Genomic DNA, 23,737 nt, shown 5'->3' with positions numbered 1-23,737 from the left:
TCACTACAGCAGCACTCCTAAAAAGGAATACAATATTAAAACGTATTGTAAAAGCATTTTACATCATTTATAAGCATGCAAAGCAAAATTAAAAAGAAGAATATTAAGTTAAAAAAAATTGCTAGCTACTAATAAAGACAGGCAAAACCATGAAATGGGAGTTATTATTAGAAATGTAGAGGAAATAGGACCACATTGTGCTGCACAGTTAAGACACCAACTAAAACATGCAATGCAGAAGCTCAAATTTAAGAAGCTCGTGCAGTCTGTAAAATACATCTGTCGGAGCATAATAAAAGCAACGCCACAAAATAGACCGCGCAAACAGGTAGATGCTCACGTGTTATCTTAAAATGATAACATAAACGACTAGATGTTTGTAGCTCGGACCTGGGGGGTTTTATAGCTTCGTTGCCGCCAACCCGCCCCCTCGTGCGCAAACCCAACGTGGGCGGAGTCAAACAGCTGGATACTCCAGAGTGTCTCGTGGCGGCCAAACAGCAGCGAGACAGACTGCCGTGAGCGCGAGCCTCCTCCTCCTCCTCCTCCTCTCCCCCCCACTCATTCCACAGCGAAAAACGACCACAACCGGGAAGCGCTCGGGAAAGAATATCTAGTACTTGATATAAAAGTAAGGCTACATCGCGGTTGCGTTTGGGGCCACCGGAGTAGAGGAGGACACCTTCGGCGTACTCAAAAGTTTCCAAACAAAACCGCACAAACTTGCGAGCTAAAAAGGAGGCAGAAGGTGAGTGGACGCAGATTTGGTTTTGATGCTCGTCGTTGTTGCTAACAAGGAGGGTGAAGGTGAACAAGAGAGACCCTTCAAGCTTATTTAAGTCAACCGTGAGTGACTGCACCAGTCCCTCACATGATCAAAACTCTTGAAGCAAATGATTCTTGGTTAAATCAAGAAAAATAGAAAAAAAAAAAAAAAAAAAAAATTCACAAAGTATTAAAGTGATATTTTACTGGATAGTATTTGTTTACAATTTACCCACAATACATACTCATCATCATGCATGAAGCTGCTGTGAGCATCGCAACCCTGACTGCACATTATTACTCCCAACTGTCAATGATGATTAACTTCTGATTAGGAGGTGAATTTTTCTGACAGAAACTCACTGCCCCACTCTCCTTTCATTCACCAGCTCAAAGGGCACATCTGTCCCAACTACCATACCTCCATCTTCAGGGAAATGATTAAGTCGGTGGCAATGCATATGTCAGGCACGCTCAGTTAAATGTTACTGGAGCAGATATCGCTCGGCTGGCCGAAGAGGAAAAAGAAGAAAGGGGCTGTTCAAGGTGCTGGAAGATGTCTCTCTGGATGATACTGCCTGTTAGCCTCCCAGTCCTGACCATCACTGGGATATGGGTTGTGTAAGTGTTACACTTCTTTGACAGCAAAAATAATTTGTGAAATCCTAATTCTATATAACTATAAGCCAAGTGTGTCTTCAAGTCAGCTGAGATTCAAGTGCTTTGGCAGCGAGTAGAGATGCTCAAGTTGATCTCATGTCAAGGATGATATATAGCTTATGATCTTGGAGCATAATAGGATTTTGTGATGTAAAAGTGCCTGCCAATACAGTATCCCCTGTAAAACGTGTAAGAAACATTACTTTCCATTGGAACATGTAATTTTGGCATTTCTTTTTGCAGTCTCTGACATTTAGACATTTATTTGGTCATTAGAACTGCTTGTTTTAAATGCCACCAGGCACAAACAAATACTCTACCCCAGCAGATTTACAACATACCCAAAGCTTCTTTTTTTTTTAACTAATGAAATAAATATTAAACAGAGCTGAACAGAAACAATAAAAAAAAAAAAATCAGTGCAGCAAAATCACATTGTATCCATGTGCATTAGTGTAAGATAGCAAATTTGAGCCACTATATCGTTGTATGTTAATTATTTTGTTGCTTAATAGACCCATAAAGAACAGTTTTAAACATTAGTTTTGCCTGCAAAGCCATTGACCAATTACAGTTGTTTTCAGATTGTCATGTTTGTTTTGATAACAATTTAGAAAACATATAATTTAGGTATACTGTATACCATAAAGTAGGTGAAATAAATAATAAATATTGTCATCATAAAAATGATATTTTTGACATTATTTATCTCAAAATAGACACAGTGATCCCCAGGCAATAATCCAATGAATTACAAATTTATTGTTTATATTAAACATAAAGCTTTTGATACCTTCACCTCTGCTGCCCCCAGGAGAGCAACACTGCATATTTATCCTGAATTCCTGGGAGCCATGGCAATTGCATGTGGATTAACTCTCTCCAGGAAGGATCTGGGATTATCACCCCTCTCTTAAAAGTGAGACATGCAGGTTTGAAGTGCAGCTTAATTATCTGCAGTACAGTATCTGAGCAGATGTACCGCAGAGAAAAGAACGAGCTGACAGCTCTCCTCTCGGTTCTGTTATTACTTTGAGAGGAGGAATGCAAACTCCCAATGGGAGACAGACAGATGGCCCGAATCCAAATGGTCGTAGTTCTGAATCTAGGCTATGTGCTACGTCGATGATGAGATGTACGGGGACTAAGCAGTCTAATCAGATGCCAAAGCAGAGATCTTGTACGCTAATTCGTGTTTGTGAATGTTGCTACTTCCCAGTCCAATCAGGAGTTTGTATCCAGGTGTACTGATTGAATGGTGATGGACTTCCTGTCTGGTTTCCTGTAGTTTCAGAATGTAAAAGTTAGTGCCAGCATTGCCCTTTTCTTTCTAGTGTTTCTGAGGTAGAAAGCTGATCTGACGTACGGTGCCAAACGCTGCTGACTGGCATCCCCTTTAAACCAATTTCCTTCCTGTTACCTTGACAAGGGCGCCTTGTTTTCAGACTAGTGGAATGTCGAAGGATGTGACATGTTGCATAACTCCTCCTTTCAGTGAGTGGGTGGGAGAAAGGTAAATACTGGAAGTGGGTAATAGAGAGCGTAAGCAGAATTTTCACTCGGCATCTGGTAACCATGTCCAGAGTAAGAAAGTGTGGATCCAGGCTTGTGCCCACCCAAGAGTATCGGCTTAGATTCATCTCCTGACCTTTTATGAGTTAAGTAATGCGTTTGGTTACACGATACCCATAGGCTGTTCTTCTTGCCATTCAGATTGGAAATTGTTATTTAAGAACATATTTTGCTTCCAGTTTAAAAAAAAACCCTCAGATTTATGTGCCTCAGCAACCACCCAGAGAAGCAACTGGAGTCTTGCTTATACTGCTACAGCTTATCCATATTTTATGCATCCCATCCTTTCCTGGGGTTATTTTTGCACAGCTTTTGGGAATTTTCACTGTACAAACTGGGATTTTTCCATTAACGTCTTTCCTATATGTTCCTTGTTCAGTCCTAAAAAAACAAAAACAAAACATGGTCCGTCCCATGTATAATATTGCTCACAGGCATGCAATTACAGTTTACAACTACTGCTGGGCTTTGATAGAGGGCTAATTATATAAACAAACCTATTATTACTCAACCTCCTCCAAGCACATAATGCGCTGGTTTAGTTCCACATACAGCTAAAAAAGCCCACTTTATTTAGAAATGTCCCAACGCTGCACTGGTACTATTTTAACTTTGGAAAAATGTGCCTCAGAAGTGGAGGAAAATTTAACAACTTCATCTGGCCATACTTGCTTTTCCTATGTTTTTCTAATGAGGTCTCTTGGTATCCCTCTACCCTTTTGGCAAGTTTGTTTGTTTTTTGTCTTGTAGTGCAGTTAAACGACTCGGAGCTGGAAATCTGGCAGTCCTCTACCTGACAGCCATATCCCACCTCACTCTTGTGGGCTTCCTTTGGTGCCGTCTGGCTTATGACTTTCACATGTTGATTCACAAAGCTTAATACCTGCCAATAACTAGCCAACCAAGTGTTGACAGCCTCTACAGCAGGCAGTCAGTACCAGATGTGCACTTTACAAATCACATGTTGTGTTAGAAAGCCACTTGCAAAAGAGACATCACTTGTAGAGATGAACAAGGAACTCGCAAACAGATGCTCTATAATGTTGATTTTCTTACAGCAGCTCTTGGATTGGCATCAAATGTATCAGAAGTGACGAGCGAGATTGTAGTCGTAGTAATGATTGTTGTTTAGTTAGATGCTTGATGTCCAGTAAATCCTGCCCTGATGCTTTTGTGTGTGTGTTCACACGTGTGACTCGGTGCTTGTTAGTGACTTCTGGGTGTCAGGTGTGTGTGTGTGTGTCTCTCTGTCCTTTTAAAGATTGGTTTGTGAGTAGGATACCATCGAGCTTGGAAACAGTCCTCATTGCTGCTTGACCTCTCACTGAACTATGACTGCTTTCACAAATCAGGACAAATGGTGTCACAGTCTGACGCTGCCTGTCTCTCTTCCCATCTTTTCTTGGCCGTTTTTATCAGTGTGTGTGAATAACAGGAGCATAATGTGAGTTACTATTTTTTTTCCCTGCGTGTCACTTTTCCCCCTTTTCTCATGTCTACCTAGAATTATGGATAAAATGATCACACATCATTGTATCATCTTTGCTGGTTATAGTTGGAACTGAAAAACATGTAACACGTAAACACTCGGACTGTACCACCTCTTCATAATGAGCAGTGCAACCAACCATAAAAGGCAGATGTCTGCATTTTTGTGTCATTTTTATGTGCTGTTGTATTAGACTTGGACAAGTATGGACAAAGCAGCAGGCACGGTTGAGCTGCACATGTTGCTGCTGGGGAGCTTACAATGATAATTAATGCGTTCTGATTCTAATTCTGAAATAATCAAGGGCCTCACACTGAAGCCCCACGACGGCGATTTCTAAAAGTGAGCTGTTTACTGGTGCTTCAAGAGCCCAAAACATCTCGATTACTGGTAGAAACAGCCCCTTCAACATCATTGAGTTACTGAAAATGGTCTGTTCAATTATTTAGTTAATTAAAAGTGTTTGTGGGCAGAAAATAATCACAACCTCAGGCATAATGACACAAGTAATCATTGTCGCGTAACTGAGGGCTTACTTGCATGATAGTTTTCATTTATAACCTGAGTTTTGAGGCCAATACTGATCTCAGTATTTGGAGGTTTAAATAATACATAAACAAACTAGTTAAATAAATGAATTAAACAGCAATTCTGATAAAGATCCTGCATATTTGTTTTTGGACCAGCAGGGACAACCCTATAAACACAAATGACTCAATGAGTGATAACGTTACACAATTTGGCAGCAAAATGCAGCAACTTCCTATTTTCATTCCAAATTAAAAGCTTTCTAGCCTTTCATACATGATTAAGCCACGTATTAGGTTTTTACCTTGTCTTGTTGTTTAATGAACAGTCGGACCTGAAATTGAACTCTAAATTGTTCACTGCCTACTGATGGATGTTATGGTGATATTGTTTCTAAATTATATCAAACCTGGTGTAGCATTTTTGTATGTCAGCCAACATGTACACTGATATACGTGCCTGGGTTAGTTCATCGGTTTGAATTGATTACTGTCGGTCTCAAATATATCACACATCCACAGCTTCCTAAGAGCTTCTTAATTCATATCCATTAAGAGCATGATGGCTATAAAACCAGCATTAAGAACAATGTACAAAACTGTTATCAGCTTGCAGCATACAGCTTCTAACTTTTGATCTTTTGGTTAATGACCTGTCTGTGGATGTGGCTGGTCAGTGACCTGACCAAAAATAAACACTGTAGATAGATTTCAGTATGAGTCGTAACAGTCTGACAAACACAAACCAGTCTTTTTCTCTCTTTGGCCCTTTAAGTCCCAGATAGAGTGATAAGGAATGATGTCAGGTCACCTGCTTTCGCAGGTTGAACAGGTGCAACTCAGTTGTAGGTCAGAGTGCCTCGATTTGAGTGTTTGGAGGTCACTGTTGTCTTTTATTTAATTAAAAGACTGATATAGGTGATTTGAAGAAAGATGAATTATGACATTTTAATAATGAAATTTTAGCTTGAGGTCTTGGGAGCTAATGCAAAACCATCACCGTAAATAAACAACCAACTGCACTACAAATATAAGATAATAAAAATCATGTTTTCTGACTATTACCTTGGACAACTCTGTGTTATCCCCGACCCTGACTGCTAGGAACCTTGGCGTGACACTCGACAGTCAACTCTCCCTTACTGCCAACATCACTGCAACGACACGTTCCTGTAGATACATGCTGCACAACATCAGGAGAATACGTCCTCTTCTCATTCAGAAGGCGGCGCAGGTTCTGGTCCAGGTTCTGGTCCAGGCTCTGGTCCAGGCTCTGGTCCAGGCTCTGGTCCAGGTTCTGGTCCAGGTTCTGGTCATCTCACGTCTAGACTACTGTAACTCCCTCCTGGCAGGTCTACCTGTTAGCGCCATCCGACCTCTGCAGCTCATCCAGAATGCCGCAGTTCGACTGGTCTTTAACCTCCCGAAATTCATTTGCACTCCGCTCCCTTCACTGGTTACCAGTAGCCGCCCGCACCCGTTTCAAAACATTGGCACTTGCGTACCGTGCTGTGAACAGATCGGGTCCAGTGTACATCCAGGACATGGTCCAACCTTACGTCCCCGCCCGCTCCCTCTGCTCTGCTTCTACTAATCGGCTTGTTGCTCCCTCACTGCGAGCTAAACACTCTACAAAATCACAACTGTTTGCTGTCTTGGCTCCTAAATGGTGGAATGAGCTCCCCAACGACATCAGGACAGCGGAAACTCTGTACATCTTCCGCCGCAAACTAAAAACACACCTCTTCAGACTTTACCTTGAACAGTAGAACTTTAGTAGCGCTTAAAATGGCACTTACTGATAGCATTTTGTAGTTTGGCTTTCTTGAAGAAATTGTATTTTCTTGATTCCTGTTGTTCTGGGTTTTGTACCCTCATTGTTGAAATGCACTTATTGTAAGTCGCTTTGGATAAAAGCGTCCGCTAAATGAAATGTAATGTAATGTGTTCAGACATGACGAATAACTTGTTGACTTTTTGCTTATCGGATTTAGGCTGCAAACAAACTACACTTGTTTTTCTTGGTTTTGGTCAGGATGTACACCCGCACAGATATTATGTGTCCTCGCAATCTCGAGCTGTTTCTTTTTACGTGACAGCTCACTGTGGGGTCACAGTGACATCAGCATACTGTGTTGGCAGGGCATTCCTCGCTGCTTGTCGCTTGAATTTTGGTGATTTAAAAATACTTTTTTCTTCTAAATTGTTACGGATTGACAGTCGCAGTGCCTTTCATTTTGTCTAATCATACGGTCTCCCTTTTAGGTACGCCATGGCCCTGTACAACCAGCATGTCTGCCCTGTGGATAACTGGTACGTTGCATAATCTGTTCTTCATCATACCTCTGCTGATCCCCACACATTCCCTGCAATCAATTTTTTGTCTTTAAGTGTTGGAGTTATTCTGTGGTGACTTACCTCACAAACGTTCGAGAGACTCACCAAAATCTGCTCACCTCAACTAAAAGAATAAACTGCAGAAAATGATCACAGCTCTAAACTGTTATTCAACATTTGTTATTGTTCTCGGTTAATGTCCTGTTATTGAGTGACTTTCTGTTCCTCTGGATGCTGGGTTTGTTTTGGACAAGCTGAGGTTAATCTCTACCAGCAGAGCTACTATTTGATGTCAGTGGTTTTCTGCCACTTTGACTCACCAATACAATAAAACAAAAGAAAACCTTTTTGCAACCTCACTGTTCCTGTAATGTTATGTAAAGACTGAAAATGTTCATTAAACCACACATTGGATATTTAGACCTGAAATTCGTAGGACTTGCAATCCTAATCAGAAATATGTCGGCGCTTTTAATTTTGTTAGTTGGTGATTATTTCCAGTAGGATTGAAGATTTAATGCTTCTACAATTTAAGTTACGTGTGATTTTGCTTCATATGTGCCTTTTTTTTTAACATTTACCTTTGCTCTGCCCTGTTTGTGTGCGTGCTTGCATGTTTGGTGCACGTTGGTATCCCAGGTTGTACAACCAGTCATGTGAAGAGGAGCTGTATTTGCAGAGCGGGCCATCCTTGTGCTGCACGCTAGACAATGTACCTCTCATCAGGTCAGTGACACTCGCCCCCTGAACCGTCCAACCCTACTTCTCCGCTCTCTCTTTGTCTCTGTTGATTAAAAACAGGAATACTGCCCCATTGTTTTACATGACCCCTGTCGGCACGTTGTTGATAAAAAGCGAGTGAGCTTGAAGGAGACATTTCTCCTGTGTGTGTGCATTCTGAAAATAACTTGTGGCTGAAATATCCTGCCTGCCACCGTGGCAGTTCAGAGGCAAAACACGGGTTTGGGCTTAACCATGTAAACACACACACTCACACTCACAGAGGAGTCGGCTTACATTTGGGAGGAAATCAAGACACTCTTGCTCCTTTGTTTAGCTTTTTGGCTTCCAGAGCTTTCAACATCAAAGGCCAGTTGTAGCACGTAAATACTGTGTTTGCATACAAAAAAAAAAAAAAATCGCCAGAAAAATCCAACCAAATCACTGCTTATGTTTTCCTCTTATTACAGATGACATATAAGGCTGCTATATCCAGTTTCTCTGTTAATCCGCAGCTACAGATTAACAGAGGAACATGTCTGAATATTTCAAAAAGGTGATCTTTAACATTGCACTGCTGGTTGTGCTGCTGTTACTCAATCAGTTGAAGTTGTGAAAGAGGAAGAGATGTACATTTTGAATCTATTTAATTTTGTGCTGCAAAAGCTAAATACATCAAAGAATTGTTTAAAAGTCATCAGTGCGGGTATTAGTCTCATGAATTATACATTTTCATCTATGTACTGAAGAATGTGAGTGTGACTGCAGTCAGCTGAGAAGGCTTTGGCTTTGTAGGCAGCAGGGGCTCGGGCACGGACAGCCAGAGTTGACTGTCTCCTGGCTTCCCCTCCTACAAACATTTACCATTCCTAAAGAGGCAGTAGGTGAAAAGTCAAAAGACTTGACGATGAGATGTGAGGGGTCCTGGCTCTGCCAGTCGATATTGCGCAGTGTAAAGGATGGGAGTGCAATTAGTGCTGCTGTTGCTGTGTCGAGTGCGCAGGTAGATTCACAGTGCATCTCTGATTTCTTTCTCTGTGCTCTCTCTTGCAGTAAATGTGGGACTCTTCCCCCTGAGAGCTGCTTCTTCAGCCTTATCTGCAGCACAGGTTCATTCATGGGTAAGATATACACGCACAACACACACGCACACGCACAACACACACACACACACACACACACACACACACACACACACACACACACACACACACACATACACGCGTGCACGCATCCATCACCTCAGTGGACATTACACTGACTTGCATTAAGTGCCTAGACACCTCCCTGCCTGGCCCTAACCTTAAACCAAATCTTCTTACTAAAGTGTAATAATTTACATTACGAGAACTTGATTCTTGTCCGTAAAAGGAGGGTCACAATGTGACTGTGTAAACATATTCATGTCCCCACAAGTTCATCAACCAGGAGCAAGTACAGACCCTGCATGTGGTCGCTTTGAAGAAATGAAGAGGAACAAATAAGAGTACATTTTTGCTTCAGACCAGTTTTAATACAGACTTGGACACATATGTCCAGGCACACGTTCACAGTGAGTGTGTATTTTATCAGGCACAAGGACAATATGCGTGATATAAAAAAGAAGGGAATGAGCTCCCGTGTGCTGCTCTTTCCAGTATGTCTTATGTGAGTCTACATGTACTTTTTCCTGCGTTCGCTGGTGCTTCTGACTACCCTGATCTAGTTAATGTTTCCCAGCTGTGGATTAGACTTGTTCTATGTGTGTGTGTGTGTGTGCGTGTGTGTGCGTGTGTGTGTGTGCGTGTGTGTGTGCGTGTGTGCGCGCGCGCAATCTCTCTCTCTCTCTCTCTCTCTCTCTCTCTCTCTCTCTCTCTCTCTCTCTCTCACACACACACACACACACACATGCATGTATAAAAAGCCGGAGAGAGGTTTCTTCGCCTTGTTTGTACCCATGCCTCCAGCAGTTATTTAAGGCTTGTCTGTCTCGTCTGATTGGCCGACTCTGGAACACTGCTTGTACTTTTGATTCAACAGCAATCGCTGCAAGCTGTTTACTGAGCCAAATTATAGCGCTGGTTTTTGCCTATAACAAGAATGGGAGAGCGTTTCTGTGTCGTATACGTAGTATTGTATATGGAGGTAGTGTAATGTGCGCGAGGGTAGCGACCAGGCCGTTGCATCACCGTGTGAAGTATGCTCAGTCAGCAGTGGATGTCCAGTGTGTTTGACCACTTCTGTTAGCCAACCATGACCCCTGAACCACAGCTGGTCAGTCTGTCGTGATTCTGTACATATAGTTGAAAGACAAAGAGAGTTAGGCTAAGCTTTGCACTTTAATTGTACTATTAACTAAAATGAAAGTGCATTGTTCTGCAGACAAATTAATTCAGAGTATCAGAATTGAATACAGAAATAGAGTTGGGGTTTTATCATCGTTGCTCTTCACCAAAACGATCAGAAAATGCAGCAACAGAAGAGAAGCCAGAAACCAGGGCACACTTTATAACATCCGATGCCAAGAACAAACCAAATCACGTTTGTTTAAAAGGCCAATAGCAGATGGATTAAAAAAAAACCTCATTTCTGTTTGTGTCTTCATTATGAATGTCGTTTCCACATGTCAGTTTTGGGTGACCATGATTTCAAACACAAGCTACATTTTCTGTCTAAATGGTTTCTAGTAATGGTTTAATGGGATTATAACTCGTGTGGTGCTCAATATTTGAGGCTGATATTAATATGTGGGAGGAAAAGTAAATCAGATCATCAAACTGAGACAATTACATTTTGTTATTAAGCACTCAAAAAATATGTTGACAAGCTGTTTAGTGAATTAAAGATGGAGAGAAAATAAACGTGCAGCTATTTTGAGGATGTGAATAATCAGTTTAGTTGTTTTTCAAGCCAAAATTCACTTAATTCTGCATTTTAAATGGCAATATGTGGCTGCTTTTCTTTTGTTTTTCATAATAGTAAACTGAATATATCTTGTCTTTCAATCAGACCAGATGATGAATTGTAATATGATTAGTAGCACTTATTCTTCAGTTATTCTAATTTTACAGACCAAAGAATTTATTGAGTTATTAGTTAAAAAAAAAGAAAAAGAAAGAAGCTTCTAGCTGCAGACGCACACAAACAGTGTTGATACAGATCCCCTATTTTTCATTTCGTTACTTAATACTTGGAACGTTTGATGAAAGTTGAAAAAATCTGATCGTCACTGCTCTTTGTTGGACAAACAGTGTTACAGTGACACTGTTTTAAAATGATTTCACATTGGAACAACTGCATTATATTTAAATCGGAGTCAAAAGGATCTGTGAGCATCTCTGCGGGTTTGGATGCTTCAATCTTCAGGTCGTATTGATTACGTTTACAGCTGCCTTGTGTGTTTATTTTTCTGTCACCATTCAGTCGGTGTGAACATACCATTTGTTAACACAAGTTGTATAATGAGTTATTATGGCTCTACAAAGGAAGTTAAGTTGATGTGGTATGTCGCTGTACAACAGACTATTGTAAATAATCAGTACTAAGCTTGTTAGCCTATTGATTTCTGTCTTACTTCTGAGACTGTGCCTGCGACAGTTGGCTCAGGGATTCACTCCTAACTGGGATAACATGCACTCAGTGAACTGCATGTTGCCTCATAATTATTCTTCTCCTTTTCATCCCAATTCCCACCTTTCCGCCAGTGTACACACACACTGTTTTAAAGACAATGCGTGTACTCTTTCACTGCATACCTCCTGTGAGAGAGAATGCAGCCGGGTGTTTGGGTTGAAACGTATCCCCTTGTGAGGGCGGCGGGGTTTGTTTTACTGGGAGGTGTGGTGTGGTGTGGTGTGGTGTGGTGTGGTGTGGTGTGGTGTGGTGTGGTGTGGTGTGGCATGGCTGAGGTGACTTTTGTGGGAATACGCACTGGTGTTTGTGCACTAGTATCCAGGTCTGTGCGTGCGACAGCATGGTCATGCATGCATCACAGTAAGTCCACATCGCTGTGACTCTGCATGAAAGAGAAACATTGGTGTGCATGAAACATTGTGCAAGACAGTGTGTGCGTCAGCACTCTACTTCCTCCCCTGGGCTTCCTGACTTCAGAGGAAAGGATAAGAAGGTGACTAAAGCTGGGACAGTGTTTGGGGCTGTGGCATGGCATGTTTACGTAAAATTATTCCTATTGTTGAGCTGTTAGACAGCAGCTTGTCACGACCTTCTGAGGCCAGGTGGAGTTCAGCTATTTTGCTTGTTCATCGGACATGGCACCCTTACGCTGGAGGAACCCATGACCACAGCGTAACATGCATCCTCAAAGAAAGATGCCGGACAACATCCCTGCACAAATGCGCCTCTAGAGGGCTCAAAATAAAAGACAAATGTGAAAGAAACAAGGATTTGTTTACAGACAGAAAAAAAAAAAAAAAAAATGTTCTTCCCGCTCTTTAACCTTCAGGCTGAGCTTTCATCATGTTATGGTGACTGCTAAATGCCAGCAAGTTTAAACATGCAAATTTTTTATGATGAAATAGTAATTTAGTTGAAACAGAAAAAAATCCACAGCCAGTCAGTCTGCAGCAGAGATGCTGTAATCTAATGAAATAAACTGCAGCTCACTCTCTCGTCCCTTCAGCCATACAGTATGTTCTCCACTTTAAAACGGAGCTGGAAAAAAACAAGATAGTTTCCGAGCCTGGGGACACTACTGTTTCTTTTTCCAAGATTGTAGCTGAAATCACTCTGATGCTGAAGAAACAGAAAGAAGATTACAAAAAAAAAAACAGTACACACTTAGAAATGTAGGACTAAGAGGACTTTAATAACAAAAATATATACATTCTTATGAAATTGCATGACATTACATCAGCTTTAGCTAGACGCATACATCTGTTGCATTTCCTACCTACATGTAAAAATGTTTATTTGTATGGTCTGTTAACTTTTTTATAATTAATTCTAACATTTCATTGAGCAGGTGATAAACTTGTTTTAACTTAAACAGATGGACTCAGATCAAAGTTGGTCCTATATTTACAAAAATCATATTAAAACAACCTTCAGTATGAGAGAAAAACACAGAACATGACGTGTGCAAAATCTGTAAAATGTATAGATATCTAAGAGTGTAGATGCGATGCTAACGCTATCTGAAAAGAAGCTTTGTGACAGAATTGTCACAAAATCGTTTAATGTTAATTAAAACATCTTTCTTTTATTATTTTTTATACCTTAGACATTACTTTTGTAAACAATAATGATACCAATATGTGAAGTATGGTTCTAGTTTATTTTACTTCAGATTTTACTGGTTTGTTTTTTAAATTTTTTTCATATTTACTTCAGAGCATCTTGGTTTTTGTGATTCTTATGTGATTTGACTTGTAACAGTGCAGTTTCATAAAGTGCTCTTTCTATCATCTATCTACCTAAAAATTGTATTGCAGGCTGATGGAGATCAATTTTAGCCTCTGTAACTCTGGTATTTTGGTTGTATACCTTTCCTTCCTGATATGTAACCATAATTTGTTCTTATCTCGGGCAAAAAAAAACCTGAAGCAGCTGAATTGTTATTGTAAAAAAATATCAACAATGTGAAATGTGTGTAAAGGGTTTGTTTAATACTGCTGCAGAAAAAGCTTCAGTGAGAACAAGAGCAGTCTGAGAGTGAGTAATCGTTTGTGTGTTGTGGAGTGAGGTTGTGGTCAGGTTATGAAATGTGTCTGGTCATTGAGACGCTGGCTCGGAGCCAGACGGGCTACAACATGTCCAAGTCCTGACTAATTGAGACGGAGCTTGACATTGTTCCATGTTTCTTTCCTTTCCGTAACCACGGTTTCCATTTTTATTCACTGTTGGCAGCACATACTTCTTCTGAAACCCCTCCTCTTACTCAGAGCTGGTGACGGAGCTAACACAACAGTTTAGTCTCTGAGACAATATATGAGCTTCAGGTCAAGACATGAGGGGCTCCTTGTCCCCCCTCCCCCTGTGCCCCGCTTTTCACCAAACCCAGTCAACCTTCATCAAGGAGCAGCCGTGAGGAGCTAACAAAGAGAAACCAGGCGGTGGTCAGCTCCTCAGTGCTCCAACAATGCACCCAGTCAGAACCTATTAGCACATCAGCACTCATCTGTCCCAAATACTGTACTTCGTTTCTCTTCACCTTTTAATTTTATGCAACCCCCACACCAAACTATCTTTCTCACTTCCCCGCCGTCCCTTGCCTCTCGTAGTTTCACTTGTTAAAACTTCCTGTAATTTGAAATTAGCCCGCAGGGAATTCTTGTGTTTCTTGGCTTACTGAGGTGTGTGAGTGTTTGCATTAAAGTGAAGCCAGGCACGGTGTATGGTGCTCGTCCAAAATAAGCAAAATGAGACAGTTTCTCCCTTTCTTTAAAGGACTTTCCTCTACCTCTGGCACAGTGTTTTCATTTATATAACCGACTCTTCTTTTCTTTTTTTTTTTGTCTCTTTTTGTAGTTATGGCGATTGTGCTGCTCCGCTATGCCCACGTCATTGAGAAGCACCAGAACTGTGTTCTCAACACGGCGAGTCTCTGCACAGGCTGGATCTGTGCCGCTGGACTCATCATGGTGGGCAACTTCCAGGTAAGTTGTTCCATTTTAAAAACATGTTTGTGTGTCCATACATGCATATGAGATCCTGATAGACCCGGAAGTATAAATTAGAACTTTAACTAACTGTTAAACATGATTTGTCACTTTTTGTGATCTTCCATCTTCATATTAATTTCGTTTCAGGATCTTATAATCTGCATATTTCACAATTTTCTGTTGTTTTAAAGACCAAATGGTTAATCAAGAAAATCATCTGCAGATATATTGATGATGAAAATAACCATTAACACAACCACATTTCACTGGAAAGCCTCAGTGTTTCTCAATGATACTCTGGCGTGGGAACATTACTCTGTTTCTTCTTTTCTTTTTAATCTTGGTCTAATCTTGCTCCTCTTCCTCATCTCTGTCAGGAACACAACTCGTATTGCAGAGTAAATATACGCAGTTTGTTAACTTCTGTTCTACCTTCATAGCATAGACACTGTACGGTACTTCGTCTTCGGTGAAAAAACTTCAAGTGAAGGAGCATAACTTCAATTCCTTTGTTGTATATATTTGTTTTTTAGGAAAGAATTTCTTGATATCTAAATATTTGGAGCTCTGGATGGACGCCGTGTGTGTGTGTGTGTGTGTGTGTGTGTGTGTGTGTGTGTGTGTGTGTGTGTGTGTGTGTGTGTGTGTGTGTGTGTGTGTGTGTGTGTGTGTGTGTGTGTCAAATCTGTCGGGACCCACCTCACTTCTGGGGACAAAAAGCAAGTACTCAAAAGCTCAAAATGTAAATAATTAAATTTCATGGTTTAAGTTTAGCAAGGAGTGGTTATGATTATTTCTCCAGGAAATGAATTTCATATCAGTGCGGTGTCTTCTGAAGGGATGTGCGTGTGATTCTTTATAAGATCCAAAGAGATACAGTGCAGAGTGAGCAGCCATAAGTCGCTCTAATGAGTCATCCTTGGAATCTAGAAATAGGAATTTGGGAGGGAGACTTTACAGATGAAATAGACACAGTTTGGTTTCTTATGAAAGGCTGGACACTTCCATGACCGCTTGTTGTAACACTGGGTTTGTCCTTCAACTTTAAAAGCTTGTCAAATAGTAGAACGTTAATGGGAAGTAACTGAAGAAAGACAGGAATACATGTGACGTACGTGACCACTTCAGTTTTTGATGCCGACTCCAAAATAAATGCAGCAGTAAAAATGTATATTCTGAATCAAGGTAATTTTTTTTATTTTTTTTATTTTTTTTATTTAGAAGTAGTGACAACAAATATTTCCACTGTCATTTATGTTCACCCTACAGCTTAATGATGTGCAGCTTATTGTCTTTTGTTGAAACATGAGTGGATGCCTGTTGAATAGCCGGTGCTCCTTCATATTGGACTGCTCTTGATTCTGTGTGTCAGGTGTGGTGAAGATGCAGGATCGACTAAATGTTCTCTACTGATGGCATGACATCTCATTTAAACTATGTATGCCTGAAGGGCACTGTGTGACGGAGAACAATCGTCTGACAGCGGTGTGCGGAGCAGATGTGGCAGTTTGTGTGAGTGTAAGAAGGTCGTCTCTTCCCGCTTCTCCTCCGAGCTCTGCAGAAGTGGGAGGAATTTTACAGGAAGAGCCAGGGGGAAGTGAGTCATCAAGTCTGGCCACGCATGGAAAGGAGCTGGGCAAACAGGGTGTGTGCAGCAGAGGCCCCATCTATAACCAATCGCAGCCCGGTTCCTTGCCGCTCGGTCACAGACTGCCCTCACTAAGTAATACAGACGACATCGATTGTAAATCAACTGTGGAAACCACATTAAAGAATGGAAATCCGGCGGGAAAATTATGAGAAGGCCCACATTTTCCGTCTCATAAACATGTGGATTCAAGATCCACAGACACACCCAACAAACAAGGAGAAAACAGCAGGCGTCTGACGGCAAAGATCTGACCCCAGCTGATCAAAGTGAGTGAAAGCACCGGAAACACACCGCATGGCAGCGCACTCTGCAGCCTCTTGTCGACTACCTCCGTTCGTATCCGTGTGTTACATAAGGCTTTGGCAGCACCGACGTGGTGTGGCCGCTGGGGCTTTTCCTGTCAGGCGGGCTGATGATTTGGGCAGAGAGGCACTCGAGTGGATGATGGAGAAGCGCATTGCTGCCACACAGAGGGCCATGAGGAGAAAACGACCAGGGGAGGTGATTGGACTGCTCCTCCTACTTTGTGTTTGATGAGAAGATCGATACCACTTGTCTGTAAATTCAGCCGCTCGTCGATCTTAGTGCAAAGAGTGGAAATGGGGCTGAAGACAGCAAAATCAGCCTACCAGCGTCTGTTAATATAACCAGTTCATCTTTTACCTTTCTTTTTTCAAAATGTGGTTTCACATCTCTTGCTCAATGTCTGATTAAAGGGCTGTCATAATTGGTGGTGGTGACACTTTCTGTTGCAGACTTTGCCAGGCGTTTGGTACAGCATGTGTGGTGTAAACAGTTGGAAGTTTCACTTCGTCTCTTTTATTTATCTTTCCAGAAAGTGGAAAGTGAAGCTGAAAGGAAGCGGATCAGTCCGGCTTTTTCCCCACATGTACATCCTCACACACCTCCTGAACTTTTTTTTTTTTTTTATCACCGGAATCGTCATTCCAAAACACTATTTTTAATTGCAGCACATAATAAAACTTTTTTTTTTTAATTTTTTTTTTATTGAAGATGGCGTATCAATGATGCACACACACATCCAGAGTACCATCCCTGCACGCATTTACTTGTGACTAACTCTTCAAGAGCAAGTGTGAGCTCTGTGCGACTGCCATTACTATTCATGTATGCGGGCGAGCCGCTTGTCAGTGTCAGCCTGACGAATCTGATCTTGTTTAGTCATCGAGCTGCATTTTACGTGAGGACGAACTCCGCGGAGGGTCACATCTGAGACCTTCAAGAATGCAGCAAAGAAGACCTGACTGAATCTTTTGAAAATGCGACCGTTGCGGGAAGAAATGCTGGAGATTCGTAGCTGCAGAAAATGCCAGCGGTGACTAATGAAGCCCAGCACTGACAGAAACGTACTTTTGGAAAGAACAGATTTAGCTGTAATAAGAACTGTACAGCCCAGGCTTGTCTTCATCCTCATTTCCCTTCCCTGTGTCTCTCCTGTTTGTTACCGCACCGCTTCTGCGACCAGTTTTGTTCACTTTAAAGCTCTCTCACCCTCCATTACCTCAGTACACATCACTGAGATAGCACATGGTCCTGGCATGATGTATGGTGCGAAAACATATAGAAATTAGGGCAACAAAAGTTTACCTGACTAATGATACATGAAGCCATCAGGTAATGACTGCAGTTAGTGATAAAAATCTGGGACACCAGGCAGCACACACACACGCACACACGTACGCACACAAAGAGCAGTGTGTGGATGAAGGCTGCATTAAACAGTTGCTTGAAATTAAAAGTGAGAAGCGGGAACTTCAAATGTTTAATATTTTTACTTAAGATTATTTATCAAAACAGTGGTAGATGTCTTTCCTGTTTCCTGATCGACTGATCGATTTAACCGTTGCAGCTCTAGTGTGGAAGCTACATCAGATAGAAGGAGAAGAAGAAGGTGCCAGGAGAGCAAAGCAAATGGTTGTTTCTGCGTCTCTGTGTTGCGCTATTACCGAGTATCACGAGCAACAGACTGGCAGCACTAAAATACTCCCACTCCATATCAGTGCTGATATGATGTAGTTACAGTTGATGGAGAGGTGATGCAGTAGAAGAAATAGGGTGTTTTTGTTATTGTCGAATTTCACTATGTAAGCATAACACAAAAGCATGTGAACAAAACATTACTTTTTTTTGACAAATACCTGTGAGACCTAGTCGTGATTGACCTGTCTTTACTCCCAGCTCAGGAGATGTCACAGGCAGATCTCGGATGCCTGCTGTATGTACTTTTTATGTCTGTAAATCTTACTTTGTCACTTCTCGGATTAGCCCGCTGCACAAGAATGTTCAGTATGTACTCGCTGGGTCAATGGACAAATGGCTTAGGAGCCAAAACTAAATAACTTCTAGGCTATTGCTCTAATGATCCCTGAGAATTACTCTATGTGGAGCACAGGGACGTTGTTATTCTTGCCGGGCTTTGACCTTTCGGTATTAACCAGGAAAGCAATTCCTTCTTTAAATTAGTCTAGTCCTTAAATGTGTTTCTAGCTTTGCTTAATGCCCCATTTAATCTCTTATCTGTCCTGATCAGTACATCTGAGAGGTGTGTGTGCGTGCGTGTGCGCGTGTGTGCGTGTGTGTGTGTGGACTCTTCAGTGGGAGCTGTGGTCACATGCTCCCTGAGCAGCCCTTTTGTGTATTGTTTCTTATCGTTCTTGTGACCAGCAGGGAAAGGGAGGCGTTCTGTTGTGTCGCCTGCTGCCATTGTCTCCTCCATAAGGCCGCCGCTGGTTCTCTTATTCTTCTCTGCCTTCTGACTTAAAGGGGCTTCGAACAGATTGCTATAAAACTGAGTGTTTGTGACCCAACAGCTGGAAGCGCAAGCTGGCTGATGTTGCCCCCCCCCTCCCCTTCGGACCGCTCCCACGTGCCCTTGTCCTTTTCATTAAGTGTCACTGTCGGCCGTGAAACTGCTATTTTGTCGCGTCATCTCTCGTCTTTCCCATTTTAATATCAGCCCCGTTTCTCCCTTGCCCTCTCCTTCTCTCTCCTCTCCTCGTATGACAGGTGGATAATGCCAAGGTTCTCCACTATGTCGGAGCAGGCATTGCCTTCCCCACCAGTATGCTGTTTGTGTGCCTGCAGTCAGCGCTGACCTACCGACTGGCCAAGACCCAGGGGGAGTACAATTTGGCCCACCTCCGGCTCGGCATGACCCTGCTGGCCTTCGTAGCCTTGGTGCTCAGTATCCTCTCCAGACACTAACAGATGGCAGCCTTCGAGTCCTTTAGAGCAGCTTGACTAAGGACAGAGCCACACAGGAACTATCTCCCTCCAGTATTCAGTGTTTCAAATCCTGTCACCTGTCTTTATTGCATGTATTTTACAGCTGTACATTACAGCAGATTCAGAGATTGATAGCCTGCATGCTGTCAATCCCCTAGATCCGTTTTACACGTTATTGATGGACATAGTTTAAATGAATTGTCTGACATTTTGGGAATTATGTTTAGTCTCAAGCATGGCCTTTGGTCATTTTATCCCAACAAAAAGACTGGCAGGTTTTATTTACCTTCTCCCCCATCATTTGCCAACTTCCATGTGTCTGTGATCTTGACCAAATGGAGCCTAAAGCGCTACTTTGCACACAACCTGGCGAAGCAAAACATAAAATAAAAATAATAAAAAACAGACAGACAGACAACACTGTCATGTTGGTGCAATCCACACACGTGTCCACAGTATTTTTCTCTTTCCAAACACAAGGCAGCCAGTGTCAGAGTTTATACATCAGGTAGACCAGGCTCAGTTCCTTTTGTCTGAGTTTTAAAATGATAAAACTAAGGTTGATAGTTGCAGTGTTATGCAAGAGCAGTCAAATATGGCAGAATGGTGACCACGACTGAGACTTCCCATCATGCAGATGCGGGCTGAGACCCTCGCTCCGCTTTGCTGTTGTTTTCCTTAACCGTGTTCCCAGGTGGAGTGTTCTTCTGTCAGGAGAGCTTCGTCTTGCAACACGCCTCGGCCATCTTCGAATGGGTGTTCTGCGTCATCATCATGCTGTTTTACGGGACCTTTGCCTTCGAGTTTGCCAGCATGTCAGGAGACACCATGGTGGTGCTGGCCAGAGGAGGAGCCCTGGGACATGCTGGGAGGGCGCACAAAGTGGACACACTGGGAGCACTGGGAGCATTGGGAGCACTGGGAGCACTGGGCTCACTGGCGGGGCCCGGTCCGCACTCGCACTCGCACTCGCAACCACATCAACCTGAAAACATGTCCATACTGTAGCCAGCCGGCACAGCTCGACACCACACAGTTGCCTTGTTTATTCCTTTCGAATTCCGGTTGTTGAATGAGTTTTAATTATTCATTTCCAGCCATGTTCGCCTGAAGCTTTGAAAGGAACCAGGCCGGCGCAGCAACCGCTCACGGCGCAGCGGCTGCAGATCCGCTGCCACAGCGGAGAGCTCAGTTTCTATTGTGCTCACCTCAAGCTGTATGTCTCTAAAGAACTTGTTTGCATTTTGCACATCGCACAAGTGTAAAACCAAATTTTCTCCCAACTCAGTCATGTCGTCAGTGACAAGTAGAGGAGTGTTCTGTCAATCACATCAACCTGAGACCCTGTGAACTGTGACAGTTTGTGGCTTTTGACTGTTTCCTCTTAGGGGACTGCCATGATGCTTTCATCGCGTGTAAAGAAGCGAAGGCTGCTGGACAGCCCGGCGGACAGTATTACAGTAGTGAGGCGGAGAAGATGGTGCACAAGTGTTACAGTGAGGCTTGTTTTCCCACCAGAGAACGAATGCATGCAATAAGTTCAATGAAAGTGTCAAATAGAAGAGTATAAAGATGTTTAAGTTGTCAGTCCTGGAAACAGAATAGGGCAAGCGCTCTGCATTTTGCAATCATTTAAACCTCCCTGATATTTCCGATATGAAAAACCTTGATCCACAAATTAACGCCCAACTCTTTCCAGATACTAGCTGTTCTTTTCCCAAGCAAAGATAAGTGGACAGTAAAGCTAAAGACGCAGATATGGTTCCGAGTAGACCGTTGACCAAGACTTAAATATAAAGTGAATATTTTCAGGTGGACTTGAATGTTGTATTGTTCTTCTGACGGGTGTGAACGGAGTAACAAGTCTTCACCCTAACGGCTTCTGTCAGGTTGTTTTGTGTTCAAAAATTGCAGCTTTGAACTATGTGCCTCAAAACTGTTTTTAAAGTATCCATGGTACCGACCACAATGTCCTTTTGTGTCTGGATTATTTGGATGATGTGTCATATCTTTATTTTAACCGCATGCAGGAAAAAAAACAACAGACCTGGTGCCTCAGAAATTCGAATATCATAAGCAAGGCTGAAACAAATGTTTATCTTTCTCTCTCATTGTTCAGATCCATACACTAGATTGATGATGAACCTTAAATGATATTGGATTCAACTTCCTCTCTGTAAAAGAGAGGTGACACAGTGTCCAGAGGCCAAATGCGTTCCGGCTAATTCAAGCCAGAGCACTTGGTTTATTGAGTTTAGAGACGAGGCATCACGTGTGTTTTCAGGTCCTATGGACGGAGGTCTGCATCTTATTATTCCGTATCAGGGAGGAGCAGAACGCGCTCTCGTTGCTTTACCTGCTTGCTTTTTTCTTTGAAGCTCAGACTTCGACATAGCTGGAGTGTTTTCAGCATGGCCAGCTGGTGTGGTGGTGGGACAAAGGGAAAAGGAAGGATTTGTACAGCAGGACATGACTGAGATGCAGCGTCCTGCCTCTTGTGTTACTGCGCAGTACCTGCCAAATACTAGTTCAACAGTAGCATCGGTGCTGAAACACAAAAAGGCCTCATCCTGTCATTTTGCCCCTACTTTAACATCTGATAAATGAAAGCAATAAGAGGAGACATGGGGACAGTCACTGGCTGCTAATAGTGGGAACAGAGGTTCCCCCGTGAGTGCCAAGAATACCAATACGCCGAGAAATGTGCCCCGCTGGAAGAGATCGGACTTGCTGGTCATATTTTTAGGAACATCTCAGTCTAATATTAAGACACGCCGAGCGAGCGGAGGGTTTAAAACGGTTCTACTCTCAAGTTCCTCCCACCACAACTGACCACATGTTGGGCAGAGGTTTGATCAGTGCCAGTATTTTGGGTGCAAGTGGTTTTTACAGTTTCACAGTCTGCCACGGACTGAAATGTAGTGATTTACTGGCTGAATGTAAACAAGACTGAACTGGAGAAGCTGATGCGCTCTGCACGGCGGGAATGGGCCAGAAGGTGGAAACGACACCGGCCGCGCCACCGGTCAGTTGCTTCTCTCTGCTGGTCACGCAGCTTACTGCACCAGTTTGTTTTGAAATCTGAGCCGTTGCGGTCCAGCTCACCAGAAAGCGTCTTGTTCTCTACTTGAAGAATTGTACATGTGTGTGTCCACAGTCAACAATATTCAGTTTGTTGGCTGCAGTTTAAAAGGCCAAATCTGCTCTCATGCAGTGAGTAACGATGAGCTCTTGAACTGCAGTCTGCGCTTTTGGCTTCAGTTCTTCACATCGTTGTACCTGCAACCATGCGTTACTTTTACGATATGCATTCCTCTTCCCAGTAAAGATTTGATGCATTTGAAATGTTAAGCCAAATGTTGGTGCTGCCTTAGCAAAAAAAAAGAAAAGAAAAGAAAAGTCATTTCAGATTTACTAAAAAGGGTTGAATTTTACTTCAAGGTTTATCCGTTATAGGAATCTATGAACATTGCCCTTTGTTCCAATCGAAGACTACAAAAAAAAAAAAAAAAAAATCATTCTTTTGAGAAACTTTCTTTCAATCAGATTCACATTTTGCATTCCTGCTAGACATCCAGCGTCTCTACGTTCTGTCCCGTCGTTTCTTGTTATGGATCTGTCTGATCTTTGCACTCAGGAAAATGTTACCACACCAGCTGCATTGTTTGATTTAAAGCAGAATGAACTCTGTTTGCTTCTGCCTTCCGATGTCTTTGTTGTAATGGAGTCCATGTTGACGAGGATTTGTTGTGTATATTTGTTTTGTGTAGTTTTAGTGCTCTTTCTCAGCCGTAGGACTGATGGTCAGCCGTGATATAATAGATTATTTTTGTTAATCGAGACTTTAAAAATAAGCCTTTCCTGTAATGTTAGCTTGTGAGAATGCTTATGCTGCTCACGCATATGTGGTTAAATATCAGCAGGAAAAAATTAGCTTACTCACACAATCAGTAGATCATCGCCGAGAGCGTTCTGACAAACTAACCTGTAAACCTCACAGAAATCTGATACCCCAGTCAGTTGAACAGCAAAATGCTCCCTGTGCCTTATGTCTTATTTTATAATGAAAACCAAAGAGGTTAAGGTTGTAAATTCTATTTTGATGAAAAGTCATATGATTGTATACATATATGCCTTAATGTTCAGTAAATAAAAACTGAAAACAGCACAT

General features: G+C 42.2%; 1 protein-coding gene across 1 annotated transcript; it reads left to right on the top strand.

Annotated features, from left to right (window-relative positions):
• The first annotated feature begins 531 nt into the window (after window positions 1–531).
• Window positions 532–23,729, top strand: LOC138195336 (transmembrane protein 150A). Its single transcript, XM_069144650.1, has 8 exons — window positions 532–748; window positions 1,155–1,386; window positions 7,279–7,326; window positions 7,990–8,076; window positions 9,124–9,191; window positions 14,536–14,663; window positions 19,348–19,525; window positions 20,261–23,729. Exons 2-8 carry the CDS (start codon window positions 1,322–1,324, stop codon window positions 20,572–20,574), a joined length of 888 nt encoding a protein of 295 aa, XP_069000751.1. The 5' UTR covers window positions 532–748; window positions 1,155–1,321; the 3' UTR covers window positions 20,575–23,729.
• The last annotated feature ends 8 nt before the right edge of the window (window positions 23,730–23,737 follow it).

The sequence above is a fragment of the Embiotoca jacksoni genome, unplaced genomic scaffold, assembly GCF_022577435.1.
Source record: "Embiotoca jacksoni isolate LCO1_2020_lvr unplaced genomic scaffold, fEmbJac1.0.p SCAF_12, whole genome shotgun sequence".
In the NCBI taxonomy this organism is placed as follows: Eukaryota; Metazoa; Chordata; class Actinopteri; family Embiotocidae; genus Embiotoca; species Embiotoca jacksoni.
The sequence above is the reverse complement of the archived record's forward strand: the minus strand, read 5'-3'. Positions and strand labels throughout refer to the sequence as shown.